At 43.9% G+C, this 18873-nt stretch overlaps 1 protein-coding gene across 1 annotated transcript in view; it reads left to right on the top strand.

Annotated features, from left to right (window-relative positions):
- The window catches only part of LOC139383623 (uncharacterized), a 48387-nt gene that overhangs the window by 2033 nt on the left and 27481 nt on the right, over window positions 1–18873 (top strand). The window contains exons 2-8 of the mRNA XM_071128173.1: window positions 704–867; window positions 7561–7733; window positions 8223–8361; window positions 11061–11231; window positions 12752–12907; window positions 13203–13658; window positions 17088–17224. Of these exons, the coding sequence (XP_070984274.1) occupies window positions 718–867; window positions 7561–7733; window positions 8223–8361; window positions 11061–11231; window positions 12752–12907; window positions 13203–13658; window positions 17088–17224 (1382 nt within the window). The 5' untranslated portion in view covers window positions 704–717. The remainder of the gene's footprint in view (window positions 1–703; window positions 868–7560; window positions 7734–8222; window positions 8362–11060; window positions 11232–12751; window positions 12908–13202; window positions 13659–17087; window positions 17225–18873) is intronic.

Below are 18873 nucleotides of genomic sequence, written 5' to 3'. Positions count from 1 at the left end.
TGAAGCTGGTTGAGAGAATGCCAAGAGTGTGCAAAGCTGTCATCAAGGCGAAGGGTGACTACTTTGAAGAATCTCAAATATAAAATATATTTTGATTTAACACTTTATTGGTTACTACATGATTCCATATGTGTTATTTCATAGTTTTGATGTCTTCACTATTATTTTACAATGTAGAAGTAGTAAAAATAAAGAAAGACCCTTGAATGAGTAGGTGTGTCCAAACTTTTGACTGATACCTATTCTGAACATCCATAATTTACAGCTGTGAGCCAGTTGGTTGCAACATGAGGAAAAAAAGACATGCAGCAGTATCACTTCTATACTTCTGTGTTGTTGGTGGTTGTCTATCTCCAGTTGATCATCTGACAAAAGCTTTCTGTTTCTAATGGACTCTGCACACACACACACACACACACACACACACACACACACACACACACACACACACACACACACACACACACACACACACACACACACACACACACACACACACACACACACACACACACACATACACACACACACACACACACACTTACTTTTGAATACATATATTTTCTGTACTTCACCACAGGCAGAATTTGAGAGTGGTTACATTTCTTTAGCCCCATTATTCAGCTTTTTACCAAAACAAGTGGCTGGGTGGCTGTTGTTGTTTTTCAAATGCCTGTTTAAATGTCTCTCCTCTCCTCCACAGGCTGGTGTGTCCAGATGACTCATCAGGAGCAGCAGGAGATCCTGTTTAGGGAGAGCCTGGAGGCAGCTATGTCCTGGATGAAGGCCGTCCAGGAGCGGCTCCGGCTCAACGACAACACCCAGGGTCCCCGGGCCGCCCTGGAGGCCAGACTCAAAGAAACAGAGGTGAGACCCAACCCTAAACAACTACTGACACAACCAACTACTGACACAACCAACTACTGACACAACCAACTACTGACACAAACAACTACTGACACTACTAACCACTGACACAACCAACTACTGACACAACCAACTACTGACACTACTAACTACTGACACAACCAACTACTGACACAAACAACTACTGACACAACCAACCACTGACACAACCAACTACTGACACAACCAACTACTGACACAACCAACTACTGACACAACCAACTACTGACACAAACAACTACTGACACAACCAACTACTGACACAACCAACTACTGACACAAACAACTACTGACACTACTAACCACTGACACAACCAACTACTGACACAACCAACTACTGACACTACTAACTACTGACACAACCAACTACTGACACAAACAACTACTGACACAACCAACCACTGACACAACCAACTACTGACACAACCAACTACTGACACAACCAACTACTGACACAACCAACTACTGACACAACCAACTACTGACACAACCAACCACTGACACAACCAACCACTGACACAACCAACCACTGACACAACCAACCACTGACACAACCAACCACTGACACAACCAACCACTGACACTACTAACCACTGATACAACCAACCACTGACACTACTAACCACTGATACAACCAACCACTGACACTACTAACCACTGATACAACCAACCACTGATACAACCAACTACTGACACAACCAACCACTGACACAACCAACCACGGACACAACCAACTACTGACACTACTAACCACTGATACAATCAACCACTGACACAACCAACTACTGACACAACCAACTACTGACACAACCAACTACTGACACAACCAACTACTGACACAACCAACCACTGACACAACCAACTACTGACACAACCAACTACTGACACAACCAACTACTGACACAACCAACTACTGACACAACCAACTACTGACACAACCAACTACTGACACAACCAACCACTGACACAACCAACCACTGACACAACCAACCACTGACACAACCAACTACTGACACAACCAACTACTGACACAACCAACTACTGACACAACCAACTACTGACACAACCAACTACTGACACAACCAACCACTGACACAACCAACTACTGACACAACCAACTACTGACACAACCAACTACTGACACAACCAACCACTGACACAACCAACTACTGACACAACCAACTACTGACACAACCAACTACTGACACAACCAACCACTGACACAACCAACCACTGACACAACCAACCACTGACACAACCAACCACTGACACTACTAACCACTGATACAATCAACCACTGACACTACTAACCACTGATACAATCAACCACTGACACTACTAACCACTGATACAACCAACCACGGACACTACTAACCACTGATACAATCAACCACTGACACAACCAACCACTGACACAACCAACCACTGACACAACCAACCACTGACACAACCAACCACTGACACTACTAACCACTGATACAATCAACCACTGACACTACTAACCACTGATACAATCAACCACTGACATTACTAACCACTGATACAATCAACCACTGACACTACTAACCACTGATACAATCAACCACTGACACTACTAACCACTGATACAATCAACCACTGACACTACTAACCACTGATACAACCAACCACTGACACAACCAACCACTGATACAACCAACCACTGATACAACCAACCACGGACACTACTAACCACTGACACAACCAACCACTGACACAACCAACCACTGACACAACCAACCACTGACACAACCAACCACTGACACTACTAACTACTCCTGACACTACTAACTACTCCTGACACTACTAACTACTACTGACACTACTAATTACTCCTGACACTACTAACTACTCCTGACAATACTAACTACTCCTGACACTACTAACTACTCCTGACACTACTAACTACTACTGACACTACTAATTACTCCTGACACTACTAACTACTACTGACACTACTAACTACTACTGACACTACTAACTACTCCTGACACTACTAACTACTACTGACACAGGCTCAGAGAGACAGAGTTGGGTCTCACCCTGTCTCTCTGAGCCTGTCAGTACTTAGTTAGGGTTGGGTCTCACTGTCTCTCTGAGCCTTAGTCAGTACTTAGTTAGGGTTGGGTCTCACCCTGTCTCTCTGAGCCTTAGTCAGTACTTAGTTAGGGTTGGGTCTCACTGTCTCTCTGAGCCTGTGTCAGTAGTTAGTTAGGGTTGGGTCTCACTGTCTCTCTGAGCCTTAGTCAGTACTTAGTTAGGGTTGGGTCTCACTGTCTCTCTGAGCCTGTCAGTAGTTAGTTAGGGTTGGGTCTCACTGTCTCTCTGAGCCTGTCAGTAGTTAGGTAGGGTTGGGTCTCACTGTCTCTCTGAGCCTGGCAGTAGTTAGTTAGGGTTGGGTCTCACTGTCTCTCTGAGCCTGTCAGTAGTTAGTTAGGGTTGGGTCTCACTGTCTCTCTGAGCCTGGCAGTAGTTAGTTAGGGTTGGGTCTCACTGTCTCTCTGAGCCTGTGTCAGTAGTTAGTTAGGGTTGGGTCTCACCCTGTCTCTCTGAGCCTGTGTCAGTAGTTAGTTAGGGTTGGGTCTCACTGTCTCTCTGAGCCTGTCAGTAGTTAGTTAGGGTTGGGTCTCACTGTCTCTCTGAGCCTGGCAGTAGTTAGTTAGGGTTGGGTCTCACTGTCTCTCTGAGCCTGTGTCAGTAGTTAGTTAGGGTTGGGTCTCACTGTCTCTCTGAGCCTGTCAGTAGTTAGTTAGCGTTGGGTCTCACTGTCTCTCTGAACCTGTCAGTAGTTAGTTAGGGTTGGGTCTCACTGTCTCTCTGAGCCTGTGTCTGTAGTTAGTTAGGGTTGGGTCTCACTGTCTCTCTGAGCCTTAGTCAGTACTTAGTTAGGGTTTGGTCTCACTGTCTCTCTGAGCCTGTCAGTAGTTAGTTAGGGTTGGGTCTCACTGTCTCTCTGAGCCTGTCAGTAGTTAGTTAGGGTTGGGTCTCACTGTTTCTCTGAGCCTGTCAGTACTCAGTTAGGGTTGGGTCTCACCCTGTCTCTCTGAGCCTGTGTCAGTAGTTAGTTAGGGTTGGGTCTCACTGTCTCTCTGAGCCTGTCAGTAGTTAGTTAGGGTTGGGTCTCACTGTCTCTCTGAGCCTGGCAGTAGTTAGTTAGGGTTGGGTCTCACTGTCTCTCTGAGCCTGTGTCAGTAGTTAGTTAGGGTTGGGTCTCACCCTGTCTCTCTGAGCCTGTGTCAGTAGTTAGTTAGGGTTGGGTCTCACTGTCTCTCTGAGCCTGTCAGTAGTTAGTTAGCGTTGGGTCTCACTGTCTCTCTGAACCTGTCAGTAGTTAGTTAGGGTTGGGTCTCACTGTCTCTCTGAGCCTGTGTCAGTAGTTAGTTAGGGTTGGGTCTCACTGTCTCTCTGAGCCTGTCAGTAGTTAGTTAGGGTTGGGTCTCACTGTCTCTCTGAGCCTGTCAGTAGTTAGTTAGGGGTGGGTCTCACTGTTTCTCTGAGCCTGTCAATACTTAGTTAGGGTTGAGTCTCACTGTCTCTCTGAGCCTGTCAGTAGTTCGTTAGGGTTGGGTCTCACTGTCTCTCTGAGCCTTAGTCAGTACTTAGTTGGGGTTGGGTCTCACCCTGTCTCTCTGAGCCTGTGTCAGTAGTTATTTAGGGTTGGGTCTCACCCTGTCTCTCTGAGCCTGTGTCAGTAGCTAGTTAGGGTTGGGTCTCACTGTCTCTCTGAGCCTGTCAGTAGTTAGTTAGGGTTGGGTTTCACTGTCTCTCTGAGCCTGTCAGTAGTTAGTTAGGGTTGGGTCTCACTGTCTTTCTGAGCCTGTCAGTAGTTCGTTAGGGTTGGGTCTCACCCTGTCTCTCTGAGCCTGTGTCAGTAGTTAGTTAGGGTTGGGTCTCACTGTCTCTCTGAGCCTGTCAGTAGTTAGTTAGGGTTGGGTCTCACTGTCTCTCTGAGCCTTAGTCAGTACTTAGTTAGGGTTGGGTCTCACCCTGTCTCTCTGAGCCTGTGTCTCACTGTTGGGTCTCACTGTCTCTCTGAGCCTGTCAGTAGTTAGTTAGGGTTGGGTCTCACTGTCTCTCTGAGCCTGTCAGTAGTTAGTTAGGGTTGGGTCCTACCAACTGAGTAACTAACGACTGACTCTAACTACAGACAGACTCAGAGAGCCAGTGAGACCAAACCCTGTCTCTCTGAGCCTGTGACAGTAGTTAGTGTCAGTAGTAGTTAGTGTCATTAGTTAGTTAGGGTTGGGTCCCACTGTCTCTCTGAGTCTGTGTCATTAGTTAGAGTAAGACCCATCCCTAACTAACTACTGACACAGGCTCAGAGAGACAGGGTGAGACACAACCCTAACTAGCTACTGACAGTAACTACTGACACAAGCACAGAGAGACAGGGTTGGGTCTCACCATAACTAACTACTGACACTAGTAATTACTGACACTAACTACTAGGGCTGGGCGATATGGCCAAAATGTATCACAGCATTTATTTCATTTTTAATGGTGTTTTATGTTTTTGAATAATACAATTTCTAACTAGCAGTGAGTGACCCTACAGTGGCAAGACATACATTCTAAGTGATTTCAATGGTGCTTTCTCCATTTTGATTGTTTTATACTGTTCAGGTCAACTTCAACCAAAACAAATTTCCTTCATTTCCATCAATTTCTGCATTTCCTCCACTCATTTGATAACATTTTCACTCTGCCACGTAGCACAATATGGGCAATTTTTTAACCAAATGTTGCAATTGTGATTTAGATCGAAACACTTGAGTGAACTTGTAAATAGCAAATTCATTCTGATTCTATAGTTAGAATATAAATATTAGTGAGCACTTTGAATTCAGTGGTGTTTGACATAACAATGAATGAAATTGCCAGGGAGGAGTTATTGTGACAAGGTAGGAACCAATCTGATGGTCAGTGTTTCCTAGGGAACCCTATTATCTTTGGCTACATTAAATATTTCTTCATGTAGCCAACACATTCATGCTTCGCCTATTCCTCTTTGACAGAGAGAGACCAAACATTCAAATTCCGTTATAAAAGGTAGGAATGCCTTTCCAACAGTCTTGAAGGAGTTCCCACATGCTGAGCACTTGTTTGCTGCTTTTCCTTCACTCTGCTGTCCAACTCATCCCAACGTATCTCAATTGTGTTGAGGTCGGGTAATTGTGGAGGCCAGGTAAGCTGATGCAGCACTCCATCACTCTTCTACTTGTTCAAATAGGCCTTACACAGCCTGGAGGTGTGTTTCAGGTCAATGTCCAGTTGAAAAATAAATTATAGTTCCACTAAGCGCAAATCAGATGGGATGGCATATCACTGCAGAATGCTGTGGTAGCCACGCTGGTTAAGTGTGCCTTGAATTCTAAATAAATCACCCAACAGTGTCACCAGCAAAGCACCATTACACCTCCTCCTCCATGCTTCACGGTGGGAATCACACATGCAGAGATCATCCGTTCACCTTCTCTGCATCTCACAAAGACACAGCGGTTGGAACCAAAAATCTCAAACTTATCAGACCAAAGAACAGATTTCCACCAGTCTAATGTTCATTGCTCGTCTTTCTTGGCTCAAGCAAGTCTCTTCTTATTATTGTTGTCCTTTAGTAGTGGTTTCTTTGCAACAATTCGACCATGAAGGCCTGATTCACGCAGTCTATTCTGAACAGTTGATGTTGAGATGTGTCTGTTACTTGAACTCTGTAAAGCGAAAGGGGGATACCTAGCATTTATTTGGGCTGCAAATTCTGAGGCTGGTAACTCTAATGAACTTATCCTCTGCAGCAGAGGTAACTCTGGGTCTTCCTTTCCTGTGGCGGTCCTCATTAGAGCCAGTTTCATCGTAGCGCTTGATGGTTTTTGTGACTGCACTTGAAGAAGATTGACTGACCTTCATGTCTTAAAGTAATGATGGACTGTCGTTTCTCTTTGCTTTTTTGAGCTGTTCTTGCCATAATATGGACTTGGTCTTTTGCCAAATAGAGCTATCTTCTGTATACCACCCCTACCTTGTCACAACACAACTGATTGGCTCAAACGCATTAAGAAGGAAAGAAATTCTACAAATGAACTTTTAACAAGGCACACCTGTTAATTGAAATGTCTTCTTGGTGACTACCTCATGAAGCTGGTTGAGAGAATGCCAAAAGTGTACAAAGCTGTCATCATGGCAAAGGGTGGCTACTTTGAAGAATCTCAAATATAGAATATATTTTAATTTGTTAAACACTTTTTTGGGGTACTACATGTACCATGTGTTATTTAATAGTTTTGATGTCTTCACCGAGGGTCAAATACCTGTTTCCCACTATTGAGCCAGCCTGAACCATACTGTCAGGCTCGGATACATCTTTTCACATTGTCCTTTCCAGCATGGCTGTGGTTATGGCTTTCCTCAACTGGCCACTCAACTTGAAACCCTGTAATACAGTAGAACCTTGGTATGGGAATTCAGAGCCGGCCACTACATTAGTCTAATTCCAACTCTAATTTTTCATTTTGTTGCTTCCACCATCCTCTCAGGTTTGTTTCCCTCGAGGGAAGCTTCTATATGCTTGATCACATTATTGTCTGTCATCACAAAATTCATGATCTCATCAAGCCTCTCTTGTGTGTTATTGGTGGTCAGAAAATCCACCAGTCGGAGCACGAGGGTCATTTGAAGTTTGACAAGGTGCTTGTGGCTGCAGAGGTCTTACTGCAGAACGGTAACCAGGAGACGAGGAACATCACCCATGCCAGACTCAAAGAACTCAAAGCATTATGGGAGGAGACCTGCACCTACATCATCCACTGCCACAGGTATGCTAACTCATGACTCCTCCATAACTCCTCCATGACCCCTCCATGACCCCTATGACCTTCCATGACTTCTATGAGAGCTGAAAATGGCAGGTTAATTACTATAATGTTTCTTTAAAAAGAAACCACAATTAGTATTAAGCATCCTTTCTCTTTTAGAAAGAGAGTGGTCTGTATGCAAACACCAGGACAGGTTAGCAACACATGGATAATGTAGGCATGAGTGAATATATTCCTTCCAGTAGTTTACACATATTTGTTTAATTACATAGTCACAGCAGAAGCCCTTGTTTAAAAAAATATATTTTTAACCCATATAGCTACACATATTAGTTTCGGAGGTCTATTGTTTCTCACCTTGAATATGCCTTCATAAATGCTTAAATATTTCATAATGAAATAATTATTGATAATAGTAAAAAAATTGTTTATAAATGCTTGTTCATGATTATAAAGTCTTACCTACCATTCCATCTCCTCTTTCCTCAGCCGTATAGAATGGGTGTGGCTGCACTGGAGTGAGTACCTGAAGGCCTATGAGGAGTTTGAGATGTGGCTGGTCAGCGTGTGTCGCAGTCTGGAGCCGGAGGTGGAGCTGCAGCTGGGGGTGAAGGAGAAATTGTGGCAGGTGAGCAAACACACCAGGTGTTGGGTGTCAACAATAGTGACGTTTAGAGAGGGGAAGAGAGGTTATACTACTGGTACCATTTCAGTAGCCTAGCTTGAACTGTGTTCATAGGCTGTTAGATTCCTACTTCTTGTAGGAAGCCATCTTTGAGTTCATCGTTGAAAACCCTAGCCACATCAATTGAACCAACTAATGCTGCCTATTAAACCTATAGAAGAGCTAGCTTGCTGATTGATGCACCAAGTTCCAGCTGGAAATGGTATCCAATGGGTCGTTCTTCAATTACGGTGACATTTTGGAAATAATGAACTTCATTTTTCTACATTTCCATTTATTTAATTGTATTTGGGTACATCTTCCTATTCTAAATCAACTGATATGGTAGCTTAATTACTTTCAATCATTTGTACCATTTAAGATAACATTGTGCCACCAGTAATAGTAGAAAATAGAGACATTTTTGGTAAATGAGGATTATTTGAAATGGAGGCAAGAAAGGCTCAAATCTAAGGTCATCAATCCTTTAATATACTAAACTGATTTGATGAATCATTTTGCTCACAATGTTATTTCCCTTCATTTAAATTGACTAACACCAACCAAGTGACAATTTGGATTTCGACACACCAAATGATCAACGGAATCCTCAAATGTGTGACATACTAAAAGGGTGTAATTAGCTAATAATTTTCTTTAATATAGACAGACCCCTACCCCGATAACAGTTTGTCACTGGAGAGAATTCTCAAGGTCCTTGTATATCTTTGTAATGAGTCATTTTCAAGGTGGTAACACCAATGACATAAAACTGAGGGACAGACGTTATACTAGTAAAAAAAAAAAAGTATTTTATTATTCTAATGTGTTTGTATTGCTCTATACCTGATCTATACAGTAGATGAAATGCCTTTGTTAACTTTATTGCACTCAAAATAATAGATACACTATATATGCAAAAGTATGTGGACACCCCATCAAATCAGTGGATTTGGCTCTTTCAGCCACACCCGTTGCTGACAGGTGAATAAAATTGAGCACAACGCCATGCAATCTCCATAGACAAACATTAGCATTAGAATGGCCTTACTAAAGAGCTCAGTGTTTCGGGCTGGGCCCCTTAGTTACAGTGAAGGGAAATCTTACCGTTACAGCATACAGTGACATTCTAGATGATTCTGTGCTTCCAACTTTGTGGCAACAGTTTGGGGGAAGACCCTTTCCTGTTTCAGCATGACAATGCCCCCATGCACAAAACTTGGTCCATACAGAAATAGTTTGTCGAGATCGGTGTGGAAGAACTTGACTGGCCTGCCCTGACCTCAACCCCACCAAACACCATTGGGATGAATTGGTATGCCAACTGTGAGCCAGGACTCAACATCAGTGCCCAACCTCACTAATGCTCTTGTGGCTGAATGGAAGCAAGTCCCTGCAGCAATGTTCCAATATTTAGTGGAAAGCCTTCCCAGAAGAGTGGGGGCTGTTATAGCAACAAAGGGGGGACCAACTCCATATTAATACCCATGATTTTGGAATGAGATGTTCACCAAGCAGGTGTCCACATACTTTTGGTCATGTGGTGTATCTCTAAATCCCCAAAACATGTCACTATGACTCTACACATAACTACTGGGACAAGCCAATGTGCTTACCCAAAGCCCTTTAAATAAAGGTGAAATAAAATAAATAATGCAACCACTGTGTCAGATTTTTTTTTAAACACACCATGCTGTAATCTGAGTACGGCGCTCAGAGACCAAAACAACCCAAACAGATATCCGCCATGTTGTGTCGTCAACAGAAGTCAGAAATAGCATTATGAATATTCACTTACCTTTGATGATCTTCATCAGAATGCACTCCCAGGAATCCCAGTTCCACAATAAATGTTTGTTTTGTTCAATAATGTCCATCATTTATGTCCAAATACCTCCTTTTTGTTTGCGCGTTTAGCCAAATTCATGACGCGCGATCACTAGGAGCAGACAAAGTCAAAAAGTTCCGTTACAGTCCGCAGAAACATGTCAAACGATGTATAGAATCAATCTTTAGGATGTTTTTAACATAAATCTTCAATAATGTTCCAACCGGAGAATTACTTTTTCTGTAGAAATGCAATGGAACTCAAGCTAACTCTCACGTGAACGCGCGTGTCCAGCTTGTGGCTCTCTGGCACACCTCTGACTCATTCCCCTGTCATTCGCCCCTCCTTCACAGTAGAAGCATCAAACAAGGTTCTAAAGACTGTTGACATATAGTGGAAACCTTGGGAAGTGCAATTTGACCCCTTAGACACTGTGTATTCGATAGGCCAAGAGTTGAAAAACTACAAACCTCAGATTTCCCACTTCCTGGTTGGATTTTTTTCCAGGTTTTTGACGGCCATATGAGTTCTGTTATACTCACAGACATCATTCAAACAGTTTTAGAAACTTCAGAGTGTTTTCTATCCAAATCTACTAATAATATGCATATATTAGCAACTGGGCCTGAGTAGCAGACAGTTTACTCTGGGCACCTTATTCATCCAAGCTACTCAATACGGCCCCCAGCCCAAATACGTTAAATAATGCATAAACATAACTTTTTGCAGTAGAAAGGACTTGTATTATGTTTTATTATTGATAAACAATTCAAAAGCCACCCAAATGTAATGTAATCTAACGTGTGTGTGGCGTGTTTGTGTGTGTGTGTTCCAGGTAGACAACCAGCGCGTCCTGCTGAGTGACGTCCAGAACCAGGCACTGTTGCTGGAGAGGCTGGTGGACGAGGCTGCAGCGCTGAACAACCGCATCCAGGATCCCAGTGTGGACCAGGAAGCACAGGAGAGACTCCATCTGGCCTATAACAGCATACGGGACAAGGCTGATGTGCGTGCGTGTGTGTGTGTGTGTGTGTGTGTGTGTGTGTGTGTGTGTGTGTGTGTGTGTGTGTGTGTGTGTGTGTGTGTGTGTGTGTGTGTGTGTGTGTGTGTGTGTGTGTGTGTGTGTGTGTGTGTGTGTGTGTGTGGTATAAGGGAGGCTTTCTGATGACTCTCATTCAAAGTCTTTCCACCTATCCCCTGGATTTCTCTGCACAAAACCCAGGCTAGCATTCCTGTATAGACCTTAGGGAGATAATGTGTACACCACGATTACTGTCAGGGTAGACTATATAGCAAACATAATGTAATGATTGAAACCATGTTGCCGTTTCAATCGCAGGCAGACAGACAGGCTGACGGTTACAGAGTACAGTAACTTCTACATTACTGTACTCTGCACTCTACGTTACTGTACTCTGCACTCTACGTTACTGTACTCTGCACTCTACATTACTGTACTCTGCACTCTACATTACTGTACTCTGCACTCTACATTACTGTACTCTGCACTCTACGTTACTGTACTCTGCACTCTACATTACTGTACTCTGCACTCTACGTTACTGTACTCTGCACTCTACATTACTGTACTCTGCGCTCTACGTTACTGTACTCTGCACTCTACGTTACTGTACTCTGCACTCTACGTTACTGTACTCTGCACTCTACATTACTGTACTCTGCACTCTACATTACTGTACTCTGCACTCTACGTTACTGTACTCTGCACTCTACATTACTGTACTCTTCTAGAGTTACGTCTGTGTCTCTGAATGTTGTTGGTAAATACTCTTCAAATTGTGCTAAGCTTTCTTTTGTTGTATAGTTCCTTTGTTCTCTTCTTCACACTATCAAGACAATGCCATTCCTGTTTCTATCTGCGTTTCATTGCTCTTTGAAACATCTGACAGGATGGAGCCCGACCATAGTCCTCTCCTCTGTCTGTCTCTATTTTCAAAGGGTCTTCCTGGCTCATTTGAACATCCTTTAAGTCGTGGCAGAGCCGTGTGTTTGGTCCAAGGGGGAATGCCATTGTAATGATTGATGTTCTCTTTCATATTGAAGTTGTTGCTTATTAATAGAGCACATTTCTTCCCCTACACTTAGAAAGAAGCTGGATCAGCTAGTTCTAATCTAAGTTAAATAAAATGTTATTCTGAATAAGATGCTATTCTACTATTCTCCAGTACACCAATGAGGTTTCTTTATTCAAAGCAATTTGCATGTATCTGCTCCATATTGATATGGGTTTCTTTCCTTTTATTAGCTCTTTCTCTGGTTCCGTTATTATCATAGAGCATCGTGGACCCCAGGAAGACTAACTGCTGCTTCAGCAGTAGCTAATGGGGATCCTCATAAAATAGTAAACACGGAATCAGTTTTTTTTTGTTTAAATGTTTTTTTTTATAAAGGTTACTTGGCTTTTAAAAGGGCAATCTGGGATTTGAAAAGCAACAATCAATGGCTATATCACACATTTTTAAGTGAAAAAATATATGTACTAATCCCAGATTTTCATGTCAACAGGAGAGGCTGTCGGTGCTGCAGAAGATGGCTGAAGAGCACCAGATGTACCAGAGAGACGTCCTGAAGTTCCAGGCCTGGCTGGTGTCCAAGACTAAGGAGCTCAACACCCTCACTGAGACAGAGGACACAGCCGAGAACAAACTCCGAGCCCTACAGGTGAGAGAAGTACACCCTAGTCACATGACTTCTGGGAGGGACAGGTGAGAGAAGTACACCCTAGTCACATGACTTCTGGGAGGAACAGGTGAGAGAAGTACACCCTATTCACATGACTTGCATTTTAAATTAGGTTTGATTTGACTTGATTTGATTCTGCTGGGAGGGACACATACCATGCTAAGAACATTTCCTTGTAATTTCCTTAGTTTTGTGTCATGGATTTGAAAGAATATGATGAAGTTTCAGTAGGGTAGAGAATCAGGACACAGCCTAACCCTCTCTCCTCTGTCAGACCCTGGATGACAACGTGGCCAGTGAGGAGAGGATGCTGCAGCACATTGAGGTCATGGCGGAGGCAGTGCGGGCCAACACGTCCCCCGGGGGGGCAGATGTGGTGGTGGAGGAAGCAGAGGAGCTGCGTCTGGACTGGCAGAGGCTGAGACAGAGCCTGTGTGAGGCCGGAGAGAGCCTGAAGAGCAGCCTGGAGTCTCAGAGCCAGTACCAGAGCCGCTGCCAGCGTCTAGGGGAGGACATCGGGCAGCTCCGGGGCCTGCTCCACAGACTGACCAGAGACCTGGAGACAGCCAGGGAGGGAGACAGGACCGGAGATCTGGAGACAGCCAGGGAGGGAGACAGGACCGGAGATCTGGAGACAGCCAGGGAGGGAGACAGGACCAGAGACCTGGAAACAGCCAGGGAGGGAGACAGGATTGAGGAACAGATGGTTGGGCAGTGGAGGAAATACATGGTGGGTTTGGGCTCACTCTCTATTACTTCCTGTATAATCTCTCTCTCTCTCTGACAGTTCTCTATGCTACTTTCACTCCTCAACCCTATGGTTTACAGCTTTAGTTACGAGCTACAACAAGGGTCTGACACTGCATGGGTGGTTGCTCTAACTATTACCTGGCAGGAATTGCCCTCTGACTGAATGCCTGGGAGAGGTGTGGTGGAAATGAGAGAGAGAAGATAATGATTGTGGGCTGGTATTGTAACCTTACAGTAAAAACATACATGTTGTGGGAAGGTGTGGTAGGGCAGGTTCCAACAGTCTATGTGTATCAATAGTTTGAAGTAGCTTCTTTTTGTTATCTATTGTACTTCATCCTCACTGATTTGAATAATTGTGACAGATGAAAGGAAATGCCTCCATAGGCTTTCAGTACATTGCTTACACCTGTCCTGTCTGTTCAGTAGGTTAGTGTTTTTCATCATGAATCTTGTTCTGGAGGCAGCTCTGCAGTGTTCACTAGCTGGCACAGCCACAATGTCATAAAATCTGATTTTAAACCTAACCTTAACCCTAACCTTAACCAAACTGATAAACCTAAAAATTAAGGCCAAAAAGCAAACATTTTTGTTCATACATTTTTTACCTTATAGACCATTTTTACTTTGCAGCTGGCCTATCTAAGGGGAAATTGCTCGGTTCTGCCTCCATCTCATGACAATAAACGTCAACCTGCGTCTGTTCAGATCAGTGAAGATGGTGGCTAGGAAGCGAGTCTAGGAAGCGAGTCTAGGAAGCGAGGCTAGGAAGCCACTGTAGAATATTTAGATCAGATTGAGAAACCAAAGCTGGCAGATGAGGCAAGCAGTTCTTAACCACTCTTTTAATCCTCAACAAACAAAAGCATTCTTGACAATTCACCTTAGTGGAATGAAAGCAGCAGGCACCAAGAGGCCTCTGAGGCTGTAATCGGTTAACTCTGGCAAAGGAGGAAATTAATTGGGCGTTCCCCAAGGGTCAGTACTGGGGCCCCTCCTCTTCAGCCTGTACGTTAATGATCTGCCTTCTGTCTGTACTGGGTCGGAAGTTCAAATGTATGCAGATGATACAGTGATATATGTGCATGTAAAGAGCAAACAACAAGCTGCACAAGAACCCACTACTGTAATGGTCCAGGTTACAAAGTGGCTCAGTGACTCATGTTTGCATCTCAATGTGAAAAAAACAGTCTGCATGTTGTTCACAAAGAGGACAACTGATGCTACTGAGCCAGATGTCTGTGTTTAACTGATGCTACTGAGCCAGATGTCTGTGTTTAACTGATGCTACTGAGCCAGATGTCTGTGTTTAACTGATGCTACTGAGCCAGATGTCTGTGTGTAACTGATGCTACTGAGCCAGATGTCTGTGTGTAACTGATGCTACAGATGTCTGTGTGTAACTGATGCTACTGAGCCAGATGTCTGTGTGTAACTGATGCTACTGAGCCAGATGTCTGTGTGTAACTGATGCTACTGAGCCAGATGTCTGTGTGTAACTGATGCTACTGAGCCAGATGTCTGTGTGTAACTGATGCTACTGAGCCAGATGTCTGTGTGTAACTGATGCTACTGAGCCAGATGTCTGTGTGTAACTGATGCTACTGAGCCAGATGTCTGTGTGTAACTGATGCTACTGAGCCAGATGTCTGTGTGTAACTGATGCTACTGAGCCAGATGTCTGTGTGTAACTGATGCTACTGAGCCAGATGTCTGTGTGTAACTGATGCTACTGAGCCAGATGTCTGTGTGTAACTGATGCTACTGAGCCAGATCTCTGTGTGTAACTGATGCTACTGAGCCAGATGTCTGTGTGTAACTGATGCTACTGAGCCAGATGTCTGTGTGTAACTGATGCTACTGAGCCAGATGTCTGTGTGTAACTGATGCTACTGAGCCAGATGTCTGTGTGTAACTGATGCTACTGAGCCAGATGTCTGTGTGTAACTGATGCTACAGATGTCTGTGTGTAACTGATGCTACTGAGCCAGATGTCTGTGTGTAACTGATGCTACTGAGCCAGATGTCTGTGTGTAACTGATGCTACTGAGCCAGATGTCTGTGTGTAACTGATGCTACTGAGCCAGATGTCTGTGTGTAACTGATGCTACTGAGCCAGATGTCTGTGTGTAACTGATGCTACTGAGCCAGATGTCTGTGTGTAACTGATGCTACTGAGCCAGATGTCTGTGTGTAACTGATGCTACTGAGCCAGATGTCTGTGTGTAACTGATGCTACTGAGCCAGATGTCTGTGTGTAACTGATGCTACTGAGCCAGATGTCTGTGTGTAACTGATGCTACAGATGTCTGTGTGTAACTGATGCTACTGAGCCAGATGTCTGTGTGTCAGGGGAGAAGCTCCAGGTGGTATTCCATGTTAAGTACCTTGGCATCATACTTGATTCCAACCTCTTTTTTTTCTTTTTTTAAGCAGTTGAAAAGGGGAACTCAAATAACCAAATTCAACCTAGCTAATTTCCGATTCATATGAAATTGTTTGACTACAGAGGTAGCAAAACTGTACTTAAATGGTATGATATTCCCTCACTTATTATACTGCTTGACTGGTTGGGCCCAAGCTCGCTGTACAACATTCAGTCTGTCTGCAAACAGGCTCTCAACGTGCTTGATTGAAAGCTCAATATCCATCATCACTGTTACATCCTCAGAAATCACGAGTTCCTGAGTTGGGAAAATCTTGTGCAATACACTGACGCATGTCTTGTATTCAAGGATTAGCACCTTTCGTCCATCTGCTTTCTCTGTGAGAACTTCCCATGTCTGGAATACACTGACATCAGACACACACAGCTGCACCACCTATCACACCTTCACAAAAAACATTAAGACATGGCTATAGGCCAATCAGACTTGTGAACATAATCCCTAGCTGTGTTTTGCCGCTTTCCATGTTATGAGGTGTGTAAACACTTTTTTATGTATTGCATTTATGTATTTATGTGTTGCTTTTATGGATTTTGTTTAGTCGCTGTGCTATTGCTCTGTCTGCTTGCTACATGTTGCTTGTCCTATGTTTTCACTGCTTATTGTTTGTCTGTATTGTTAATGTAATGGTTTTTAATAACCTGCCCCGAGACTGTGGTTGAAAATTAACCATCTGGCTAAAACTGGCACTTTTACTGAAACGTTGATTAATGTGCACTGTCCCTGTAAAAAAAATGAACTCAAACTCAAGTTGGTGTTCATGCCAATTTGGTTGTTGATGTTGGTGTGTGATTGTTTGGGTGTAGAGAATGAGCTGCCAGGTGGTCTAGCCTCGTCTCTGGATATGTCCCAAATGGTTTCCTATCCCCTTTGTAAATGCTTTTGACCAGGGCTCAAAAAGGTAATATGCACTGTGATGTGTATTTTTACTTATTTCTCTCTGTTGGTATTCCTCCGCTCAGAACATCCGGAATACTTTATTGGAAGAGGAATCCCAGGTGGAGCGCCTCAAGGCCCAGCTTAAAGAACTCTTCCACTTTTCCCAAGATTCCCAGCATCTCTCTGACGACGTCCTGGCTGTGGTGAAGGAACAGCAGAGGTGAGTTGACATGTAGGATATGTCCCAAATGCAACCCTATCCCCTATTTAGTACACTACTTTTGACTAGTAAGGGGGGGGAATCGATACTTTGACTCCAAGTATTGATTTGTAAATAAAAAATGCATATTTTTTGCTAGGTAGTGTTAGCTAGCGCTGGTCATCCTATATCTTGTTCTCCAAGTATCGTGATAATAATGTATCGTGAGGTCCCTGGCAATTCCCAGCCTTAATTTTGACCAGAGCCTTATCGGCCCTGGTAAAAGGTAGTGAACTACGCCTCCCGAGTGGCGCAGTGGTCTAAGGCACTGCACCGCACTCCTAGCTGTGCCACTAGAAATTCAGGGTTCGCGTCCAGGCTTTATCGCAGCTGATTGCGACCGGGAGACCCATGGGGTGGCCCAGCATTGTCCGGGTTAGGGGTGGGTTTGGCCAGTAGGGATGTTCTTGTCCCATCGCTCTCTAGCAACTCCTGTGGCGGGCCAGGCGCAATGCACGCCAACACGATCTCCGGGTGTACCGTGTTTCCTCCGACACATTGGTGCGTCTGGCTTCCGGGTTAAGCGGGTGTGTCAAGAAGCAGTGCAGCTTGGCTTTGTTGTGTTTCGGAGCACGCATGGCTCTTGACCTTCGCCTCTCACAAGTCCGTACGGGAGTTGCAGCGAAGGGACAAGACTAACTACCAATTGGATACCATGAAGTTGGGGTGAAAAAGGACAAATTATTATTTATTTTTTTAAAGGGTAGGGAACTATAACGGGAATGCATCATTATCCATACTCTAAGATACTTCATATTAACTCATGTGAGAGAGTTGGAGAGGTGGCATCTGCCACATTTGCTCTCACTCTCTCTGTGATTTCTATTCAGTGAAGGAGAAGGAACAAGGAGAGGAAGATGCTTTTTCAGACTATTGACATTCACCTTCAGAGGGATGGTTCAGCAGAATTTGCATAAGCCAACTGTCTATTCTTCCATAGGATATCAGGTTCCATGCCTTTTCATGCTCTAACTTGTCGTAACTAATGTGACGGTTAGGAATCCTAACACCTCTTTGTGGTCTAATAAAGGGCATAACATGTGGAGATCACCCGTTCACCTACTCTGCGTCTCACAAAGACACGGCAGTTGGAACCAAAAATCTAAAATTTGGACTCATCAGACAAATTTCCACCGGTCTAATGTCTTGCAAGTGTCTTCTTCTTATTGGTGTCCTTTAAATCAAATCAAAGTTTATTTGTCACGTGTGCTGAATACAACAGGTTCACCTTACAGTGAAATGCTGACTTACAGGCTCTAACCAATAGTGCAAAAAAAGGTATTAGGTGAACAATAGGTAAGATAAAATATAAAAACAACAGTAAAAAGACAGGCTATATACAGTAGCGAGGCTATAAAAGTAGCGAGGCTACATACAGACACCGGTTAGTCAGGCTGATTGAGGTAGTATGTACATGTAGAAATGGTTAAAGTGACTATGCATGTATGATGATCAGAGAGTAGCAGTAGCGTAAAAGAGGTGTTGGCGGATGGTGGGTGGGACACAATGCAGATAGCCCGGTTAGCCAATGTGCGGGAGCACTGGTTGGTCGGCCCAATTGAGGTAGTATGTACATGAATGTATAGTTAAAGTGACTATGCATATATGAT

This window comes from Oncorhynchus clarkii, chromosome 25 (genome assembly GCF_045791955.1).
Source record: "Oncorhynchus clarkii lewisi isolate Uvic-CL-2024 chromosome 25, UVic_Ocla_1.0, whole genome shotgun sequence".
Lineage (NCBI taxonomy): Eukaryota > Metazoa > Chordata > Actinopteri > Salmoniformes > Salmonidae > Oncorhynchus > Oncorhynchus clarkii.
Note: the sequence above shows the minus strand (reverse complement) of the source record. Positions and strands in the feature narration are given on the sequence as shown.